The 20264-nt window shown below is 47.7% G+C and overlaps 2 protein-coding genes and 1 long non-coding RNA gene across 9 annotated transcripts in view; 2 read left to right on the plus strand and 1 right to left on the minus strand.

Moving 5' to 3' along the window:
* Positions 1-3625: 3625 nt before the first annotated feature.
* Positions 3626-20235, minus strand: TRIM35 (tripartite motif containing 35). Of its 3 annotated transcripts, XM_081518178.1 has the most exons (6): positions 19710-20235; positions 13002-13097; positions 10655-10885; positions 10310-10332; positions 8265-8383; positions 3626-6777 (listed from the first exon to the last, which is right to left on the minus strand). In XM_081518178.1, the coding sequence occupies exons 1-6, from the start codon at positions 20142-20144 to the stop codon at positions 6200-6202; spliced, it is 1482 nt and encodes a 493-aa protein (XP_081374304.1). In that variant the 5' UTR covers positions 20145-20235; the 3' UTR covers positions 3626-6199. The 3 variants fall into 3 exon arrangements, with proteins under 3 accessions (XP_081374304.1, XP_081374324.1, XP_081374313.1); XM_081518198.1 differs by lacking the exon at positions 13002-13097; XM_081518187.1 differs by lacking the exon at positions 10310-10332 and having other exon boundaries at positions 10641-10885.
* Positions 12904-14476, plus strand: LOC145516779 (uncharacterized). Its single transcript, XR_014061761.1, has 2 exons — positions 12904-13364; positions 14109-14476. It is a non-coding gene; the product is annotated as an uncharacterized LOC145516779 (long non-coding RNA).
* The window catches only part of PTK2B (protein tyrosine kinase 2 beta), a 151428-nt gene continuing 150974 nt past the window's right edge, over positions 19811-20264 (plus strand). For 3 of the 5 annotated variants that reach the window (XM_081517863.1, XM_081517979.1, XM_081517896.1), the window contains exon 1: positions 19811-20166. The gene's annotated coding sequence lies outside the window, so the exon portion shown is untranslated. The remainder of the gene's footprint in view (positions 20167-20264) is intronic. The other 2 variants (XM_081517967.1, XM_081517949.1) reach the window with 2 other exon arrangements.

Raw genomic sequence — 20264 nt, forward strand, 5'->3', positions numbered from 1 at the left:
CAACACAGGAAACCTGCGGTTGGATCCCTGGGTAGGGAAGATCCTCTAGAGAGGGAATTGCTGAGATAAAAAGGGAAGCAAAGGGGTATTAACTTTGGTAGAGCTCTCGGAACCTGCCACGTCCTGTAGGGGGCGCCTTTCGCACACCACCTCCCTGGATCCTCATGCTCCAAGTTGCAGCCTCTCCAAAGGGTGGGGATCTCAGATGCCCGTCCCCAGAGAAGGGCTGAAATGGAGCCTGCCTACCCAGGCCCTCCAACTGTTTCCATGTGCCTCTATGTTCCTCCTGAGCCCACGTTGTTCCCAGACTGTCTCTGAAATACATGATGCAAATCCCAGCTAGCCCAGTATCCATAGAAACCTAAATTTCCCATCCTCAGCCCGTCCCCTAGAGAAAGAAACCCACCCAAGCAACACCCACAAACAGGGACTGATGGCACCCACAGGAGCATTTCCCATGTGCTAGGGAATCAGGCTTTCATAGCCAGTGATTCTTCTTGCTGGGTCCTCCAGGCGTGGCTGGGGAAGGAATAGGAGGCACAGAACCTTGTAAGATGCCTTTTCTTTTTGAAAATTGAAGGGACCTGCTATAGTCCCCACCATGAATGATCAGTCATCTTTTGCCCAACCCAGCAGCTCTGAGGCCACAAAGATCATATCCACCGTGCACTCGAGTCAATATTTGACATCTTTAATCTCACACATACAAGAACGTGAACCATCTGTGAAACATGACTGTCCAATTTTATTGTGCATGATTGATTACTAATCTTAGGAACAATTTCCCAAGACTTGCTCCTCTCTGGAACAACCTTGCCATCCTTCAATCATGATGACTATTTAGTTTTTTCTCCAGACTCAACACATGAGGAAACAAGGCTCCTGGTACCAAACCACACCCAGGTTCTTGAATGCTGGTCAGCTGCAGCACCTGGAATCAGCAGCCCATGCCATGTGCAGGATACCAGCCTTTGCTAGTGACACAAATTGCGAATCAAAGGACATCAGAACTGGAAAAGACCTTGAAAAAATCATGCACATGTCTTCATTTCCCTGTTTACAGAAGAGACATTGAATGGCTTTATCTGAAGTACCAGAGCTCTGTAGTAGCACAGCCAAGGAAAACAATAGTGAACTCTCAACTGCCAAGTACATGTCAGACCTTGTCCTGTTTTACACATTTGCTCACTTAATCTCATGACCACCTTATGAGGTAGGTTATTATCTCCACTCATCTTAAGATCTCCACTTTTCGCATAATGAAACTAAAGCACTGAGAATTTAAGTAACTCTCCCAAGGTCACACAGTGGCTGAGGCAGACTTTGAACCCAGGTCATTCATCCCCCACTAACACACTAGCTATGCAGGTCACTAGATACCTTGGTAAGAACTGAGATTTTAAAAATGTTATGTTGAGATCTCAAGTGTAAGGTTTGTCTTCTATGTCATGAGCAGCTAAATTCCACTGTTTTTTCCCTGTTTTAAAACCTTGGGGTGAAATAAACAAGAAGCTGAATGCACCAGTTGAACTGACTACATGAAAACATCCATGACAAACCTCCTCTCAGAGGGGAGGAAATTACCTTAATAACATCCTTTGAGTTGTCCCCTTTTGTTGGGTTGCTTAGAGATACAAACCTAGAGTATCTGTTTTTATTTATTATTTTTGGTTGTGCTGGGTCTTCGCTGCTGTGCAGGCTTTTCTCTAGTTGCTGTGAGCACAGGCTACTGTCGAGTTGTGGTACACAGGTTTCTCATTGTGGCAGCTTCTTGTTACAGAGCACAGGCTCTAGGGGTATAGATTCAGTTGTTGCAGCACACAGGCTGTTGCTCCCTGGCATGTGGGATCTTCCTGGATGAGGGATCGAACCCATGTATCCTTGCACTGGCAGGTGGCTTCTTTACCACTGAGCCACCAGGGGAGTCCCCCAAAGTATCTGCTTTTAAATTATAGTGTATTGGGGGAACCAGAATATACTCACAACAGAATACTGCTGTACATGAAATCCCTCTGGAAGGATTTTTTTCATGGTAATATATGATTGTCCACAAAGAAGGGAGCTGAGTGTCTGGGCAGAAGTGGGAGAGGCTGTTCTTTTGTACCTTTTGAATTTACAGCTATATAAGTGGGTGATCTCATCAAACAACACACACAAATTAGAGACAAATTGTGTGTTGCATGTCTATATGTATAAATCCTAGTCTTCTCAGTCATTACAACATAACCATTTTCCCATGTTATTTTTAATAAACATAAGTTTTATTGCCTATAACTTTGCAGTCTCAAGAAATTTAAGCACTCCCAATGTAAGTTCATTTCTCAATTTCCTTTGGGGTTTTTCATTAACATGAATCATAATGTCAACATTCAAAATCTTCCACTTTCTGAAGAACTAGCCAACATGCATTGAGTCTATAGTATGTTTAGGACATAATACAAAGCATTTGTATCCCCCAAATCCCCGCATTTAATCTCTACAACAGCCTGAGGTAGGTACCCTAAATCCTCATTTAGATGAGGGAGCAGAGGCTCGAAAGCTCAGTAGCTCATAAATCATACAGTTTGGACTTGGGTGTAGGAATCTAGATTTCTGGTTCCGGCTGCTTTCTCTTTACCAAAGATGCCGCCAGCTTATAAAACTTCCGCGTACAGCTTACCTGGGCTCCCATGCACACACTCAATCATCACATCACATGGGTAGGAGGGCTTAAGGGAAGAAGGATGGGCTCCTGAACTAGGGCTCCTTGTCAAAAGAATGGCTGCCCACGCTGAGATGGCTGCCCATACCTGAGCCAAAACCTAGAACCTGGAATTGACTGGCTTAAGGGCAGTGTCAAAGGTAAGAGTTCTAGGATACACAAACAACAAAAAGAAAAATAAACCGGACCCCAAAACGAAAACTTTTGTGCTTCAAAGGACACCTTCAGAAAGTGAAAATACAACCACAGAGTGGTAGAAAATTTTGGGCAATCATGTACTTGATGAGGGACTTGTATCTAGAATGTATGAAGAACTCTCGCAACTGGATAGTAAAAACAACAAAAAAAGATTTTAAAATGGGCAAAGGATCTGAAGTCAGTTCTCCTAAGAAGATTAAAAAAATGGACAATAAGCACCTGAAAAGGGGCTCGATACCATGAGTCATTAGGGAAATCCAAGTCAAAACTACAATGAGATACGACCTCACATCTCCTAGGATGCCCAAGTTAAAAGACGGACAGTAACAAGTGCTAATGAGGATATGGGCCAACTGGAACCTCCCTACGTTACTGATAAGACTACACAAAGGTGCGGCCACACTGGAAAACGGCCTGGCAGGCCCTCAAAAGGTTAGACAAGAGTTAGCACATGATCCAGCAGGATCTAGTTACCTGTCCAAGAGAGCAAAACACATGTCCACACAAAATCTTGCACACAAATGTTTACAGCAGCGTTATTCATAATGGCAACAAGTTAAAACAATCAAAATGTTTTCACCAACTGAAAAGTTGGTAAGTAAAATGCAGTATATATTCATATAATAGATTATCCAATGATAAAAACAAAAACATTGAATACATGCTACAAGGTGAATGAAATTTTTTGCTTATGAGAACACCGAAAGGAAAATGTCACAAAAAAAGTGTGCTTTGGCTCAAACACTTTATTTTGGTAAAAAGGGGCCTAGGCAATCCACAATATCCTGTAAAAACAAAACAAAGCCCTTCCAACACCTAAGGTGGAAAGGAAAAACATTTTAAAAAGTTTACAACAACTAACAAAATAGTTTCAGGTCAAGATTTATTAGGTAGCAATTTGCATTTGACAGGCTAGACACTTTATGGTACAAAGTGCACACTGGACTCAGATGTGTTGAGTCCAAAGTGCCTTGAGCTTTGCTGAGTCTGAGCATCTTTAGAGGAGCCGCTCAGCTCACATCCACCCCTTTGCCAACATCCTCACCCCTCTCCTGCACCTGGTCCCCTTGACTCAGTGGTATATCCTACCACCTCTCTCCCCTGGCCACTTATAACCAATTTTTAGTTTTGAATCATTTCTGTTTAAAATGTCCATTTCGGTGAACCAGGAGACACAAGGAGGATAAAGTTTGTGAGTCTTTGGTAAAGAAAACACCTCCATTAGAACACTGCTCCTATGGGGAGACATTCCCTGTGCCAAGACACAGTGAGGTGACAATTAAAAACTCTCCACAGACATGTGTGAAAACGAAAAGGTGGAGATAGGAGTCTGGAGGCACAGTAGAGGGAGAAGAAATCAGGATGAAGATGTAAAAGGCAGTAGAACAAGATTGAGCAGGCTAAGGTCAGCAAAGACCAGAGCCCTGGAGCCCCCTCCTCCCTGGACAGAATCACCTCCCTTCCCTCCTAACACAAAGGGCCCCTCTTCTCCTCCTTCTGTACCTCTGTGAGAGGAACCAGAGAAAGGTCCTCCACACAACTGCAGTGCATCCATCACCTTCCAGATCTACTATCTCATTTGCAGATGAGGAAAGTGAAAATCGTATTTAAATTGTTTTTTAAACACTAATACAGTATACTAATACATATATATGGAATTTGAAAGATGGTAATGATAACCCTATATGCGAGACAGAAAAAGAGATACAGATGCATAGAACAGTCTTATGGACTCTGTGGGAGAAGGTGAGGGTGGGACGATCTGAGAGAATAGCATTGAAACATGTATATTATCATATGTGAAACAGAATGCCAGGGCTGGTGCAATGCGATGACCCAAAGGGATGGCATGGAGAGGGAGGTGGGAGGGGGGTTCAGGATGGGGAACACATGTAAACCCATGGCTGATTCATGTCAATGTATGGCAAAAACCATTACAATATTGTAAAGTAATTAGCCTCCAACTAAAATAAATAAATTAAAAAAAAAAAAGAAATCTAAATTGTGTTTTTAAAAAGTGCTCTGGAAACTCTGTTCAGAGGAAATTGTGCAAGAAGAAGTCTTAATCTATAAGTTAGAGCCAACTGGATGGGCAGCCTTGTCCCCACCCCTGCCTTGAAGGGCCCCACCGAGGCCCACGGAGCAGTTTTAAATACCAGTATAAAGTGACAGACAAGCCAGGGCATGGGTGCTGCTCAAAGCCATGGCAATGGTGCTGGAATAACCATACTTTCTTCTTTTCTGAATTCTTGAACACTGGCTCCTGGGGCTTCCCTGGCTAGCAAATTCCTGCAGACAGCAAACAACTCCCCTGTGAGTGCGCCTTTTGAATGCAGTTAACCTTTTACATGCAAAACGGTACCCCAACCACCTCCTGTGCCAGGCTCTCACCGGCTCCACTCCAAGCCAATAATCCCCTGTGCTAATCAACCCACAGGCTTCCCAGGTGGCTCAGCGGTAAAGAAGCCACCTGCCAACACAGGAGATGCAGGTTCAATCTCTGCATCAGGAAGATTTCATGGAATAGGAAATGGTAACCCACTCCAGGATTTTTGAATGGAAAACTGCATGGACAGAGGAGTCTGGTGGGTACAGCCCAGTCTGGTGGGTAGGACACGACTGAGCACGCACACATGCACAATCAACCCACATCCAGGTTTCAGGACAACTAGGGGCAGCCGCTATGCCCCAGAACCTGTGAAAAGTATTCAGGCTTGCCGATCATCAAAAGTATTCAGGCTCACCACTCACCCAGTACCCTGCCTCCTCTGTTCCTTTCCATGAAAAGCACACCCCTTGCCTCTTAAGGACTCTGGTGCTTCCCCTGGTGCCCCACCCCACCACAGTATCCCTTCTCCTAGGAACTGTAACTAACAAACTCTTTTCAACAGCAGTCCCCTCCCATCTGCTGGCCTCACAACACTTGGAAAATGATTAAAAAAAAAAAAAAAACCTACATTTTTTTTTAAACAGACCCACTCTAGAAACAAACATCATCCCCAGAAATCTTAGAATCTGGGTCAGGAAATTGACATCCAGAGGATGCCACAACTTTGGAAAAAGCCTGACCCAGAAGTGTCTCCTGGCTGACTTTCAAAGGAGGGGAGAGAAGGAACAAAAAAACGGAGGGAGAGGCCGGTGGCCTGGAGCCACAGAAAATGACAGGGTAGGTCAGCGGGAAGATCCTGGTAAGAAGGCAGGCGGTAGAGAGGTACCAAGGCGAGCGGTACCTGAGAACAGATAGGAAGGAAATGGGACTGACTGCTGGATGCAAGCGGAGTCCGGCAGTCCTGGGGGTCCTCAGCCGTCTAGCTCCTCCTTGATGGTGATGCGCAGCGGGCAAATGCGAAGTGGTTCTGGGGACCCGTCACCCCGCGAGCCGCCCAGGTAGAAGTAAGGCCGCACCTCCCCGAAGCGGGCATGGAAGGTGTACAGGTGGCAGTGGCGCTCAGCGTCATAGAAGGACAGCTCCCCCTCCTCGCACTCCAGCTCCACACGCAGGCGGCGCGGGATGGCAGGGACCAGGGGCGATGTGGCGGGATCCGAGGTCACGCAGTGGTCGCCGTCTACGCCCTGCGTGCGGCCCACGTACCAGAAGCCCGAGCGCGTGTCATGGTAGCAGCTGTGCGCGTGGCCCTCAGTGCCCGCATCCTGTCGCGTCCGCACCACCCCCACGCGCCAGCTAGCCAGTGCCCCCAGGTCCACCTCCCAGGCGTGTGAGCCTTGCGACAGGATGCAGGAGCCCAGCAGGCAGGGCGCCGATGAGAAGCGCTCCGGGTTCTCCACCTGCACCCGGTAGCCATGGTTGGTGACGCTGGTGAGGTCGTCGGACACGGAGAGCCAGCCAGCCGCGGTGTTGGGATCAAAGCTGAAAGGCACTGGGCGCAGAGAGGGAAAAGAGTGGGGAAATCAGACCAGCCTGTGGCCTCAGGTCCCCCTAAACTGACCTACCGTGTTCCACCTGGCCCAGTGAACAAAGGGGGCTGCCCTGGGCCGGGGGTGGCATCATGGGTTGAAATCTGCCCTGCAAAGCCTGGATGGGAGGGGAGTTTGGGGGAGAATGGATACAGGTACATGTATGGCTGAGTCCCTTCACTGTTCACCTGAAACTATCACAACATTGTTAACTGGCTACACCCCAATACAAAATAAAGTTTAAAGAAAAAAGTGCCTTACAAAAAAGCTACATTGAAGTCTTAACCCCAGCACCTCAGGAGGTGACCTTATTTGAGAAGGAGGTTCTTGCAGATGTTAACAATTTAAGATGAGATCAGATGGGAAGAGAGGGGGCCCTTGATTCAATATAATGGTTGTCCTTATAAAAATGGAGAAAACCAGTCACATGAGGGGAAAAGCCCTCTGAGGATGGAGGCGCAGGTCACAGTGCTGCAACTGCCTGCGTTGAGCTCACCAGAAAATACCAAAATTTAGGAAGAAGTGAAGAAGGATCCTCCCCTACAGGTTTCAGAGGGAGTGTGGCTCTGCGGACACCTTGGCTTTAGACTTCTAGCCTCTGGAACCATGAGAATAAAATTCTGTCATTTTAAAGCATCCAGATTTCAGTCTTTTGTGAGGATAGCCACAGGAAGCCACTGAACCTCACAAGATGCCTGTACCACCTTAGAAAAGCATGTGACATGCCCCTGATCACTGACATTTCTCCCCATAAAATCATGTCTCAGTTTGGGATGCTACTGCAAAAGTATCAGAGATCGGGTGGCTTAAACAACAGGACAGTATTTCTCATGGTTCTGCTTCTGGAATTCTGAGACCAGGGTTCCAGCATGCTTAGATTCTGGTAAGGGCCCTCTTTTTGGTTTATAGATGGCTGCCTTCTTACTGTGTCTTCATAAGGCAGAGGGAGAGAGAGAAAAGAAGCCAGCTCTCTGGTGTCTCTTCTTAAAAGGGCACTAATCTGATCATCAGAGGGCCCCATCCACATGACCTCTTCTAACTGTGATCACTTCCCAAAGGCCCTGCTTTCAAATTCCATCACATGGAGGTTAGGCCTTCAACAAACGAATTTGGTCAGGGACACATTCAGTCCACAGCAACTTGCATGGGCTAGAATCACCTTGGAAGAGGCAGCCCTAACTGAGGAGATCTACTCTTTCATTATATATACAATACGGTTCTGAATAGAAAGGGAAGTCAGCTGCTCTTTCCGGAGAGGTGGCCAAATGTCAGGACCCAAAAAAGGAAGGTGCTCTGTCAGGAATGGTTTGAGTGAAAGAGGCTGGAAAAGTGACCAGTGCGGGAAGGAGGAGGTCTTATGGGGCGGGAAGTGGGAAGGAGTGAGTTCAGCTGGCCCTCTGCCCAGATGACCTCCCCCGGCCTCTTACACCTGCCTGGGGCCCCCACTCACCAGATTCGACACACATAACCATCTTCCTCCAGATGCGGTACTTCAGGGAGTCCAGGTACTTGCAGACGTCAATGAGCATGCCGGGCTGGATGGGCTCCGGCTCCATCGTGCAGAAGAGGCTAAGAAAGGAGAAGTGGGTTTGGGAGGCAGGGCCAGGACCAGGCGTTCTGGGCCTAACTGGGTCAACTGGAAACAGGATTCCTTGCCTCAGGCCTGCATTCCCTGGCTGCCTTACTCAAGACAAACCTACACTGGGCTCTGATAGGAGACGAACCAGGAACCAACTGGGCGGCTCATACCCTTCAGGACTCAGTACTAGAGCCTTTCCTGCCCTTGCCGGAATAAATATAAACAGGAGGTTCTCAGACATGGTTTCATTTCATGTGAGCAGAAATCATACATATACATCAGCTCATAGGATGTCTGAGTTGGAAGGCACCTTAGGGGCCCTCTAGTCCCACATTTTGAAAGTGTCGCTGCCTTTGCTTGAACACCTCCAGTGACAGGGAACTCACTACTGCCAAAAGCATCCTCTTCCATCTTTGTACAGCTCTGACTGGGACACAATTATTCCATATTCATCTCTGTGACCCCAACAACCGTCAACACAAACTAGTATGTCTTGAGACTCTCAGAGGGAGGGGGCTGACCAAGAAACAAGGTTAAATGTTGGGCTGACCATCAGAGAACTTCAAGCCCCATGCAGGATGACAATCTCTCCCCACACAGTAGATGGTCATGCTCCACCCTCAGAATGACAACACTGCACCAGTGCAAACCGGAAGTCGGTGTCTTGAAAGAGGGCTCTCCACTTGGCCGGTCCCACTGATGCTTTATTGACTATGCCAAAGCCTTTGACTGTGTGGAGCACAATAAACTGTGGAAAACTCTGAAAGAGATGGGAATACCAGACCATCTGACCTCTCTTGAGAAACCTGTATGCAGGTCAGGAAGCAACAGTTAGAACTGGACATGGAACAACAGACTGGTTCCAAATAGGAAAAGGAGTACGTCAAGGCTGTATATTGTCACTTTGCTTATTTAACTTCTATGCAGAGTACATCATGAGAAACGCTGGGCTGGAAGAAACACAAGCTGGAATCAAGATTGCCAGGAGAAATATCAATAACCTCAGATATGCAGATGACACCACCCTTATGGCAGAAAGCGAAGAAGAACTAAAGAACCTCTTGATGAAGGTGAAAGAGGAGAGTGAAAAAGCTGGCTTAAAGCTCAACTAAGAAAACTAAGATCATGGCATCTGGTCCCATCACTTCATGGGAAATAGATGGGGAAACAGTGGAAACAGTGTCAGACTTTATTTTTTGGGGCTCCAAAATCACTGCTGATGGTGACTGCAGCCATGAAATTAAAAAGACACTTACTCCTTGGAAGGAAGGTTATGACCAACCTAGATAGCATATTTAAAAGCAGAGACATTACTTTGCCAACAAAGGTCCGTCTAGTCAAGGCTATGGTTTTTCCAGTGGTCATGTATGGATGTGAGAGTTGGTCGGTGAAGAAAGCTGAGCGCCGAAGAATTGATGCTGTGGTGAACTGTGGTGTTGGAGAAGACTCTTAAGAGTCCCTTGGACTGCAAGGAGATCCAACCAGTCCATCCTAAAGGAGATCAATCCTGGGTGTTCATTGGAAGGACTGATGTTGAAGCTGAAACTCCAATACTTTGGCCATCTCATGCGAAAAGTTGACTCACTGGAAAAGACCCTGATGCTGGGAAGGATTGGGGGCAGGAGGAGAAGGGGACGACAGAGGATGAGATGGTTGGATGGCATCACCGACTCAATGGACATGGGTTTGGGTAAACTCCGGGAGTTGGTGATGGACAGGGAGGCCTGGTGTGCTGCGATTCATGGGGTCGCAAAGAGTTGGACATGACTGAGCGACTGAACTGAACTGAACTGAACTGATGCTTCTGTGCTGCATCAGCTGGCCTCACCACCTGCCTGGCCCGGGAGCCACCTGAGGTTGCATCCCAGGTATTTCTGCCTATGCTTCCCCTCCCCCTACTGGACTTGGCAACTTACCGGCGTTTTCGGCTCTTGTGTTTCTGAAAAAGAAAAAACCAGACACACAACTGTAGACACAGACGAAACATATAAATCTCTGACCTCAAAAGGAGTCATACATCCCATGTTCATAGATCAGAAGTTTAATATTATTAAATTAACAATAATATTAAGGTTAATATTGCTATAATCAAATTATTAATAATATTGTTAAGATGACAATACCACCCAAAAAATAAATATTTTAAAATAATAAATAAATAGATATTTTAAAAAACAATATAGCCAGGGCTGCTGATCTCAGGGTCCTGTGACCCCTGACATCTGGCCCCTATCACTAGATCTGGACGCTGCACTCCTCACCATGAGAAAGGAAACGTCATCCTCCTTCATCTCCATCTGAAGCCGCTCAATCTCGTGGGCCAAGGCCTCTGTGTCCTCTGTCAGCCGCTTCATCTTCTCCTCTGCCAGGTGCTGCTTCTGCCTTGCCTCGTTGGCCATGGCGTCCAGGATGGCCTGCTCCTCCACGCGCAGGAACTCGCGGAGCTTGTCAAACTCCCGCCGGATCCGTGCTTCCAACCAGGCGGCCTCCACCTGCAGCATAGGGCGGGGCCGGGCGGGGAAGAGGAGGGGCGGAGCCTCAGCCATCACCCAGCCGGTGGCCCCCAGATGTTTAGCAAAGGAACTTCATTCTTTTAAAAAAGAAATCATGTGCAGAACCTCCGAAGATAAAATACGAAGATGCAGCTTTGGTAGCACATATTTGTAAGTTTAAAATAAGTCAAACAGCATAGGGATTTCCCTGGTGGTCCAGTGGTTGAGAATCCCCCTTTCAGTGCATGAAACGTAGATCCCATATGGCTCGGGGCAACTAAGCTGGTCAGACAAAAGGAAAACCCTGGAGCGCGGCCAAAAGTTTTTTAAAAAAAGAAATGTTTTAAATAAAAAAGTCAAACAGCATAATGAGATTGTTTAGATAAACGAATAAAACAAAATCAATGCTTATAGAGGACAATTGTAATTCTATAAATTCCTCAATAATATTCTGTACCTGCATAGGTTGTACCATAGTGACGGAAACTCTGAATCACAGAAGTGAACTGTTGCAAACAGCAACGATTTTTAAAAATCACTCGCCTTCCAATAGTAGGACTTCAAATTTGATAGATTTGATAGATGCTTACCCAAAAAAATAGTAGAAAGTATTTATTTTAAAACTGAATCAATAACATGCTAGTATGACAAAATGATTCACTGAACAGGAGGAAATGACCAAAAAGGGAGGGAAATGATTTATTCAAAGGGCTTCCCAGATGACACAGTAGTAAAGAAACTGCCTGCCAATGCAGGAGACAAGGGTTTAATCCCTAGGTCAGGAATATCCCCTGGAGGAGGAAATGGAACCCTATGCCAGTATTCTTGCCTGGAAAATCCCATTGACAGGTGAGCCTGGAGGGCTACAGTCCATGGGGTCGCGAAGAGTTGGACATGACTGAGCACGCACACACAATTTACTGAAAAAGGGCAAACTAGGAAAAATATTTTCAACATATATGAGATTGTTATTCTTCGTATACAAAGTGCTCTTAAGTCTCTACAAGAAGAAAAGACAAACATCCCAAGAAAAAGAATGTGAACATTCACAGAAGAAATACAGATAGCTGTTATTCTTATGAAAGGAAGCACACACTTATGAATAACCAAAGAAAAGCACAGGAGGAGAGACAGCACTGTTGAAATATCAGGTAAAAAGACTGACAATGTACAGTGGAACACAGTGAAATTTGGGAGGATTCTTATCACACAGGGGGATAAAAAACAGAGTGGACAGGAAAAGCCAGCCAGTGCAAAGCCAGCTCCAGCCAGCCTCACACTGGCCATGGAGCCTCTCAAAAGGGGAAGACACAAACTTTCACCTCTCATCTGCCAGTATGGACTGAATTGAGAGGAAAAGCGTTAGTCAAGCCAGAATCCTGGACTCTCCACAACTGACTATGTGAGAATTCTGCACCAGCTGGGATGGACAGACAGGGGCTGTCACTTGGACATATGGACACAACCCAGGTATCCCCACTACATCCGGCACCAGGCCAGCCAGGCAGACAGCACTGGCCAAGCTTGCAGGCAGATGAAGCTAGGGGGGATGGGGGTTGGACGAGAGCCCTCAAGGCCATGGTGAGGAGCTTGAACCGGACAGTTTTAAGCAGAGGAGTGACACAACCGATCTATTTTATTTAAAACATCAGTCCACTGCAAGGAGTGTGGACTGCATATAAGAGCGAAAGCATGGGGCCCAGGTAGGGAGGGCAGGCAGAGGCGATGGGGACGTGAAACAGATGCTGGCAGTGGAGAGGGTGCATCAGTGGATAGGTGCATTCTGGAGACAGTGGACGAGAGGTGTGAGAATGGGGGTGTCGCTGGTTTGAGCACCCCAGCAGGTGGTGCAGCATGGCACCTGTTATCAGTCTGAGTTCACAGGCACAGGGGGCAGAGGAAGCTGCTCAGTGGTTGCTGGCGTGGCCACGCCCAGGTGTTTAAAGATGCCACGAAGTCACAATCAGCATCCAAGGGCACGGCTGTGCTTGCCAGCAGGGCTGGTGAAGGCTGACCCTGTAGCAGCAGCCACGGCCAGGGCCAGCCCACCCGCACCTCTGCCCCACAGGAGTCCCAGGTGTACCCATCTGCACCGTCAGCCCCAGTGCTCACTCACCTGATTGTGCTTGGCGATGGCCTCATAGGAGCGTTGCATCGCCCAGAAGGCCTTGGCTTTCTCCCGCAGCGCGTGCTCCATGTTCCTGCACTTGGCCTGCCAAGAAGGACGAGAAGGAGGCGGGTTAGGGGCGGAGGCCGGGCAGGGAGGCAGCACGCCACATCACAGCTGGAGGTGCACTTCACCATGGGTACCATTCGACCATTATTTACTGAACCCAGTCCAGCCACATGCTGTGGGACACAGTGGGGAAAGCACAGCTCTGACCCTGCACCTGATGGTGTACAGCACAAAGGGCCTCCGATACCTTCTAACCCAGCACCTTTGTTTATACCCGATACAGATGAGGAAACAGCTGAGGAGGTAAAGGGACTAGTTTCCATGCTCGTCACAGGATAGAACAGAAGGACATCCTGCTAAGCCTAAAGCTGGTGCAGGTGGAGCAGTGAACCCAAGCTGGGGGTCAACAATGTGCTCACAGGCCCCCTTCACGACTCTGTGAACTGGACTGGTTTACAGTCATGAAAGAACAGGTCTGGTCACAAGGTTGACCCAGTTCTTCCCACAGGACCTTGTCTAAACCACAGTCATCTTGGGTTGGTTCTAGGATCCCCACAGATACTGAAATCCCAGGATGCTCAAGTCCCTTATGTAAAAATGCTTCAGTGCTAATATAAAAGTCTGTGTAAGCAGTTGTAACTACAATGTAAATGCTATGTAAATAGTTAACAGAGTGGTAAGTTCAACCTGTGGTTTTAGTCCCTAAAGCCTCATCTCCACCTGGGCCTGGTTTAGATGACAAAATTCTGGACTTTGAGCTAATGCTGTAATGGGACAAGACGACTGGGGATCCTGGGAGGGGGTGAGTGTGCTCTGCAGGTGGAAGGGACATCAATCACTGGGGCCAGACTGGAGGAAGCAGCCTTGGAAATGGCTCTAAGGATCCCCACTTCCCAGTACTGCACTGCTGGAAGCCAGTCCCTGAAGGCTGGATCTACAAAAGACTTGCTTCTAATCAAGAGAATATGGCAAAAATGACAGATGAGTTGAGGTAACAAAAAGCCTGCATTGACCCTTTCTCACCCTCTTTTGCTCCCTCACCCTCAGATGGAAGTGATCCAACCAGCGGAGCGGCCCACGGGGCTAGGAAGTAAGGGTGTCCAACCAACAACCCATGAAGACCTGAATCCTGCTGCCAACCACACAAGTGAGCCTGAGTGGGGATCCCAGCCTCCCCGGGCTTTCAGATGAGACGGCAGCCCTGGTCCACACTGCAGCACCACGGAGACCCTTGAGGTGGAAACACCCGTCCAGTCATGCCAGAGTCCTGACCCACAGACATCATGAGATTGAGGCCACTATGTTTAGGGTAATTTGTCACACAGTAGTAGATAACTTGCCCATGTGTCCTACTCCACAGTCTATTCTTTTAACCACACTTCTACAGAAAATAAACAGTGATTTCCTTTACTGCAGGTTTAGTTTTCTTTTCAATTCATTCTGGTCATCCTTATGTTCTTCTTGACAATATTTAACAGATTTTTAAAAAATATTGTTTTATGTAATATCTCTAAGGTGTATCGCTTCAATAGCAAAATAACATTAGCATAAGTGTCCTACAAAACCACTGAAATGTCATCTCAATGTGTTATTTGATGGGTTGAGATGTTTTGTAGCAAAGTTATGTAATATTATCCCAAAGAAAAATTCCATGATTTGTGAAATAACTGTGAATGTCAGGGGTGAAGCAACTGCCCACACGTTACCCAGGGGTGTGCTGGCCCCAAAGAACACACCCTGACCCTCTGCCCTTCAACCTCGAATTAGGGAATTATGGGGCAACGAAGAGGGAAGTGGGTAACAGTCCTTTGTCTTTCTCAGACTTTTTAATCACTTGGCGAGTTCTGCTTTAATTCAGCAAGTCCCAGCCCTAATATGTGCCCTTTTCTGAGTTGCTCACTGGGAGATTTACCAATGATTGTATTATCACTGTGTTGTGCTGTGTGCTGTGCTAAGTCGCTTCAGTCATGTCTGACTCTTTGCTATCCCATGGACCATAGCCTGCCAGGTTCCTCTGTCCACGGGATTCTACAGGCAAGAATACTGGAGTGGGATGCTGTGCCCTCCTCCAGGGGATCTTGACCCAGGAATCAAACCCACATGTCTTATGTTTCATCCACTGCCAGGCAAGTTGTTTACCACTAATGCCACCTGGAAAGTCTGTATTATCACTAATGAACAGTTATTACTGAGCATGCACTTTGCACAAGGCACAAAATCAGGTCCAACCTGTTTCATTAAGGGAGCTACTACTATGTTGTCCAGTTGTCTTTTGTGTTTCCAATTGTGCCATCTTATTTCCAAATTTGTTGACATCAAACATACTGTCAATGTCTTTAATTCTGGAGAATAAAAGCTTATAATTCTGGCCATACTTGGCCCAACTCCTTAAATAACATAGCATGTTAACGAAAATTTCCTCCCATAAATGTCTAACTGAACAACGCATCTTAAAAACTTAAGGAAAATCAAAAATTGGAAATGACCCAAATGTCGATCAACAAGAGATGGGTGAATAAATGATGATATTATTAAATGGAAAGCTGGGTTTCCCTGGTGGCTCAGACGGTAAAGAAACTGCCTACAATGCAGGTGCTGCTGCTGCTGCTAAGTTGCTTCAGTCGTGTCCGACTCTGTGCAACCCCATAGACGGCAGCCCACCAGGCTCCCCCGTCCCTGGGATTCTCCAGGCAAGAACACTGGAGTGGGTTGCCATTTCCTTCTCCAATGCATGAAAGTGAAAAGTGAAAGTGAAGTCGCTCAGTCATGTCCGACTCTTCGCGACCCCATGGACTGCAGCCTACCAGGCTCCTCTGTCCATGGGATTTTCCAGGCAAGAGTACTGGAGTGGGGTGCCATAGCCTTCTCCAGGAGAAGGCAATGGCAATCTACTCAATATTCTTGCCTGGAAAATTCTATGGATAGAGGAGCCTGGTGGGTTACAGTCCATGGGGTCACAAAGAGTTGGACACGACTGAGCAACTAACACTTTAACTTTTACATATGGAAAGCTACTTAGCAATAAATAAGGAACCAATTACTGATACATATATATATAGGTGAGTCAAAAAGTGTATGTGTATATTATTTTGCAGAAAAGTACATACAGTTTCATCCCATTTATGTGAAGATCAAGATCAGCAACACTAATCCAAGGTGACAAATCAGAATTAGTGCTCCTTGGTTTTAAGAAATACCTCCCTCCTCTGAGGTCATAAAGATAATCTTCTACAGTATTTAAAGCTTTACAGCGTGTCCTTTCACATAGACTGCTACTTCTATCCAATCCCCACCTGCTTCACACAACTATCCCAACATGGCCTTGAAAACTCGACTTGGGCCCCTCCCTCACTTTCTCTTGAACACTGCCTTGATTTCCCCAGTGTAGTTTACTACTTCTACACCTCTACTTCATACTCAGCATCACTGTCTCACATTCCTGGAAAGGCTGCAGGCTTCCTGGGGGTAGGTCCTCATGCCTGGTCCTCTCATCAAGCACACTGATGCTCCATAAATTGCAGACAGAATAAAGGCTTGCTCTGCAAAGGCAGAGGCTTTCATCCACTGCTCCCTGGTAGCTCAGGCGGTAAAGAATCTGCTTGCCAATGCAGGAAATGGTTCCGGAAGATCCCCTGGAGGAGGAAATGGCAACCCACTCCAGTATTCTTGCCTGGAGAATCCCACGGACAGAGGAGCCTGGCGGGCTATAGTCCATGGGGTCGAAAAAGAGTCGGGCATGCCTGAGTGACTGAGGATGCATGCATGTATTCGATCATGCCCATCTGACTCCAAGAAGGCAGGGGATCAGACTGCCCTGTCCTTTCCCTGCACACACTGCCTGGCATGGAGCAGGCACTCAGTCCATACCTGTTAGCCCATTGATGGGGGCCCTCATCCACACAAGCCTCTAAGAACCCACACACAGAGGCAGCTGCCCTCACAGCTCCTGGAAAAGTGGGCTGGTGGGGAAGACCTTAGCCCGACACCAGAGAAGGTTCTGTCAGTGTCCCTCAGTGGAGTAAGAGCTGAGCAAGGCCCCAGGTGAACTCTACAGTAACTGCTCTGACTTGGGACAAGTTACTTAACCTCTCTGAGACTCAGTATTACTGTCTGTAAAATGGGGAGAATAGTACCCAGGTGTAGTAAGCTGAATACCAGCTCCTCCAGAGATGTGTGCTCAGTTGCACCCAATTCTTTGCGACCCCATGGACTGTAGCCCACCAGGCTCCTCTTTCCATGGGATTCTCCAGTCAAGAATATTGCAGTGGCACTATCCTTTGGACATCCTCGAAAGATGTCCTCGTCCTAATCCTGGGAATGTGTTACATCATGTGGAAAAAGGGATTTTGTAGATGTGATTAAAATATGGACTTTAAGATGTAAAGATCATCCTGGATTGTCCACAGGGGCTCCCTGTAATCATGAGGGTCTTTCCAAGAGGGAATCAGAGAAGACAATGAGACAACAGAAGCAGAAGCTGGAATGATATACTTCAGGATGATGGAGGAAAGGGCCTCCAAAAGTTGGACAAGACAATGAAAGAAACCCTCTTCTGGCCTCCAAAAGGCACAGAGTTCTGCCAACACCTTGATGTTTGGACTTCCGACCTCCAGGACTGTGGAATAACAAATCTGTGCTGTGTTCAACCACAGTTTGTGGCAATTTATGACAACAGCAATAGGAAACTAATACACAACCTCATAGAGTTTTTGTGAGGATTAAATGTGTTGACAAAAACACTTAAGAGTATCTGGTACATAGTAAGTGCTCTTACTTACTGAAAGTATTGGCTGCAGACTTCCCTGGTGGCTCAGTGGTTAAGAATCTCCCTGCCAGTGCAAGGGACACGGGTTCAATCCCTGGTCCGGGAAGATTCCATATGCTGTGCAGCAACGAAGCGTGGGCAACTGAGCCTATGCACTGCAACTAGAGAGTAGCTCCTACTTGCCACAACTAGAGACCACTAGTTCAAACTGTGGACCACTGTTCAAACACTCTTCAAATAAGCATGTTGGTGACACTCTCCTTCACTTGAACTTTGCCAAAATGTATATGGAACTGTCTAGTTTCATTGTGAACTTCCCTGGTGGCTCAGTGGTAAAGAATCCTCCTGTCAATGCAGGAGACGTGGGTTCGATCCCTGGGTCAGGAAGGCCCTGGAGAAGGAAATGGCAACCCACTCCAGTATTATTGCCTAGAAAATCCCATGGACAGAGGAGTCTGGTAAGCTATAGTTCATGGGGTCATAAAAGAGTCAGACATGGCTTAGTGACTAAACAACAACAACAAAGGCATTAAAACAAATTAAAACAGTATCTGAAGAACAGGCATTCTTATAGAATTATTTTCAACTTTTTGAAATACACTTATTTTCAATACACTCGTCTTCAGACTAGCATCCAGTGTTCTCCAAACTGTGGGTCTGACCTATGTATTAGCAGATATTAGTAGGTGATAAAATAATGTTTTACACCCTGTGCAATTTTTAAAATATAATGACAGAAAATGCCAAACTACAATAGAGATTTTCACAGAATTTTTGTTTCCACTGATACAGAACAGGATATATACATGTGGCTGTTTTGAGTCACAGTGGAAAAATGTATTTCTCACTGTGGGAAGCCCGGTGTGCTGCAGTCCATGGGGTCACAATCAGAAACAATTGAGCAACTAAACAACAACAATGGGCCAGCAAAAGTCAAAAATTCTGAAAACTCCTGAGCTGGCTCACTCTCATTTCCTGATCGTTTTCCTTCCCATGCCAAAAACTTCATGTTAGTTTTCCCTTCTAAGTTGCTCTTTTATTTTTGTTGTTGTTCAGTCACTCAGTCATGTCCGACTCTTTGGCACCCTGTGGACTGCAGCACACCAGGCTTCCCTGTCCTTCACCATCTCCTGGAGTTTGTTCAAACGCCTGTCCATTGAGTCGACGATGCCATCCAACCATCTAATCCTCTGTCGTCCCCTTCTCCTCCTCCTGCCCTCAATCTTTTCCAGCATCGGGGTCTTTTCCAGGGGGTTGGCTTTCCACATCAGGTGGCCAAAATATTGGAGCTCCTTTATTTATAAACAGTGAAACTCCAGGCATGGGGGATGCTGAGAGAGTGATCCAGAATAAACTAGCTGGTCAGGGCCAGGCCCAGAGCTACCCAATACATGGGGCCAGCCCAGGAAGTAGCCGAGGGATGTGGGGGAGACCTAAAAGCTCCATATCCTTGACCGGGACTTCGGGTGCTGTACCTCTGCCCTCTGTGTGCCAAGTTCCAGGGTCGCTGGGCTTACTCAACCTATGCTTCTAAAATGGGCGTGTGCCACACCCGCCTGGTGGAAAGGGTGCAGGGCCTCAGCCCTTCAGAGGTGGGCCGGCGGTCCTGAGAACATCCTGTAACCCCAATTCTCAGCCTTCCTATTGACATTCTCTCCTCTCCCATCTCAGATCCCCTGGGCGGTGCTCGATGTAGGCTCTGTGTGTTACCAGGGGAAGATGGGGTCCTGAGGAGGCACCAGCAAGCTGGCAGGGGGAAAAGGGATAGGACCGGGCACACCCAGCCCCAGCAGGCTGGATGGAGTGCAGGAGCAGCGGGGTCAGGATGCTAGGTTCCGGTCCACGTGAGCGCTCGGCCAACTCCCGCCCGCAGCAACTCTTACCCGAAAGTCGTGGGCGGTGTCCTTCACCGGCTGCACGCGGTGTCCCTGGTGCCGGGGGTCGGCCTGGCACGAGCAACACAGCAGCTCCTTGTCCTCGAGGCAGAAGAGGTTGAACTGGCCGCGGTGCAGGCGGCAGAGGCGCGGGGAGCGGTGGCCGGTCCAACGCGCGCCCTCGGCCTCCTCGCGCAGCAGCTTCTCCACCAGGTTGTTGAGGGTGTGGTTGGTGCGCAGGTCGGCGGGAGCCGCGCGGTCCTTGCACACCGGGCAGGTGGGCGCCACCTGAACCTCCCAGCAGCGTGTCACGCACCCGCGGCAGAAGTTGTGGCCGCAACGCAGAGTCACGGCATCGCGGAAGGGGTCATAGCAGACGGCGCACAGCAGCTCCTCTTTGAAGGAGCGGGAAGGCCCAGGGGACGCGGCGGGGCCCGGCTCCATAGCCTTCCCGGCTCTCGAGCCGGTAACTTTCGCTCCAGTCCCTCCCACCCGCCAAACTGCTCCCGGGACCCTGAGGGAGGCGCCCAGCCTCTTCCGTTCGGAGCACTGAGCGACAGCGGC

The sequence above is a fragment of the Giraffa tippelskirchi genome, chromosome 1 (genome assembly GCF_054371585.1).
Source record: "Giraffa tippelskirchi isolate mGirTip1 chromosome 1, T2T-mGirTip1v1.2.pri, whole genome shotgun sequence".
Lineage (NCBI taxonomy): Eukaryota > Metazoa > Chordata > Mammalia > Artiodactyla > Giraffidae > Giraffa > Giraffa tippelskirchi.

Bases quoted from the DNA above. Each gene is read 5' to 3' on its own strand.
- TRIM35 (XM_081518178.1), bottom strand. From the start codon at position 20,144: ATGGAGCCGGGCCCCGCCGCGTCCCCTGGGCCTTCCCGCTCCTTCAAA. The intron at 10,333-10,654 runs GTGAGGAGTGCA...TTTCTTTTTCAG, and splicing joins ATGACGTTTCCTTTCTCATG to AAACACAAGAGCCGAAAACG. The intron at 8,384-10,309 runs GTAAGTTGCCAA...CTCCTTTCTTAG, and splicing joins CACAAGAGCCGAAAACGCCG to CCTCTTCTGCACGATGGAGC.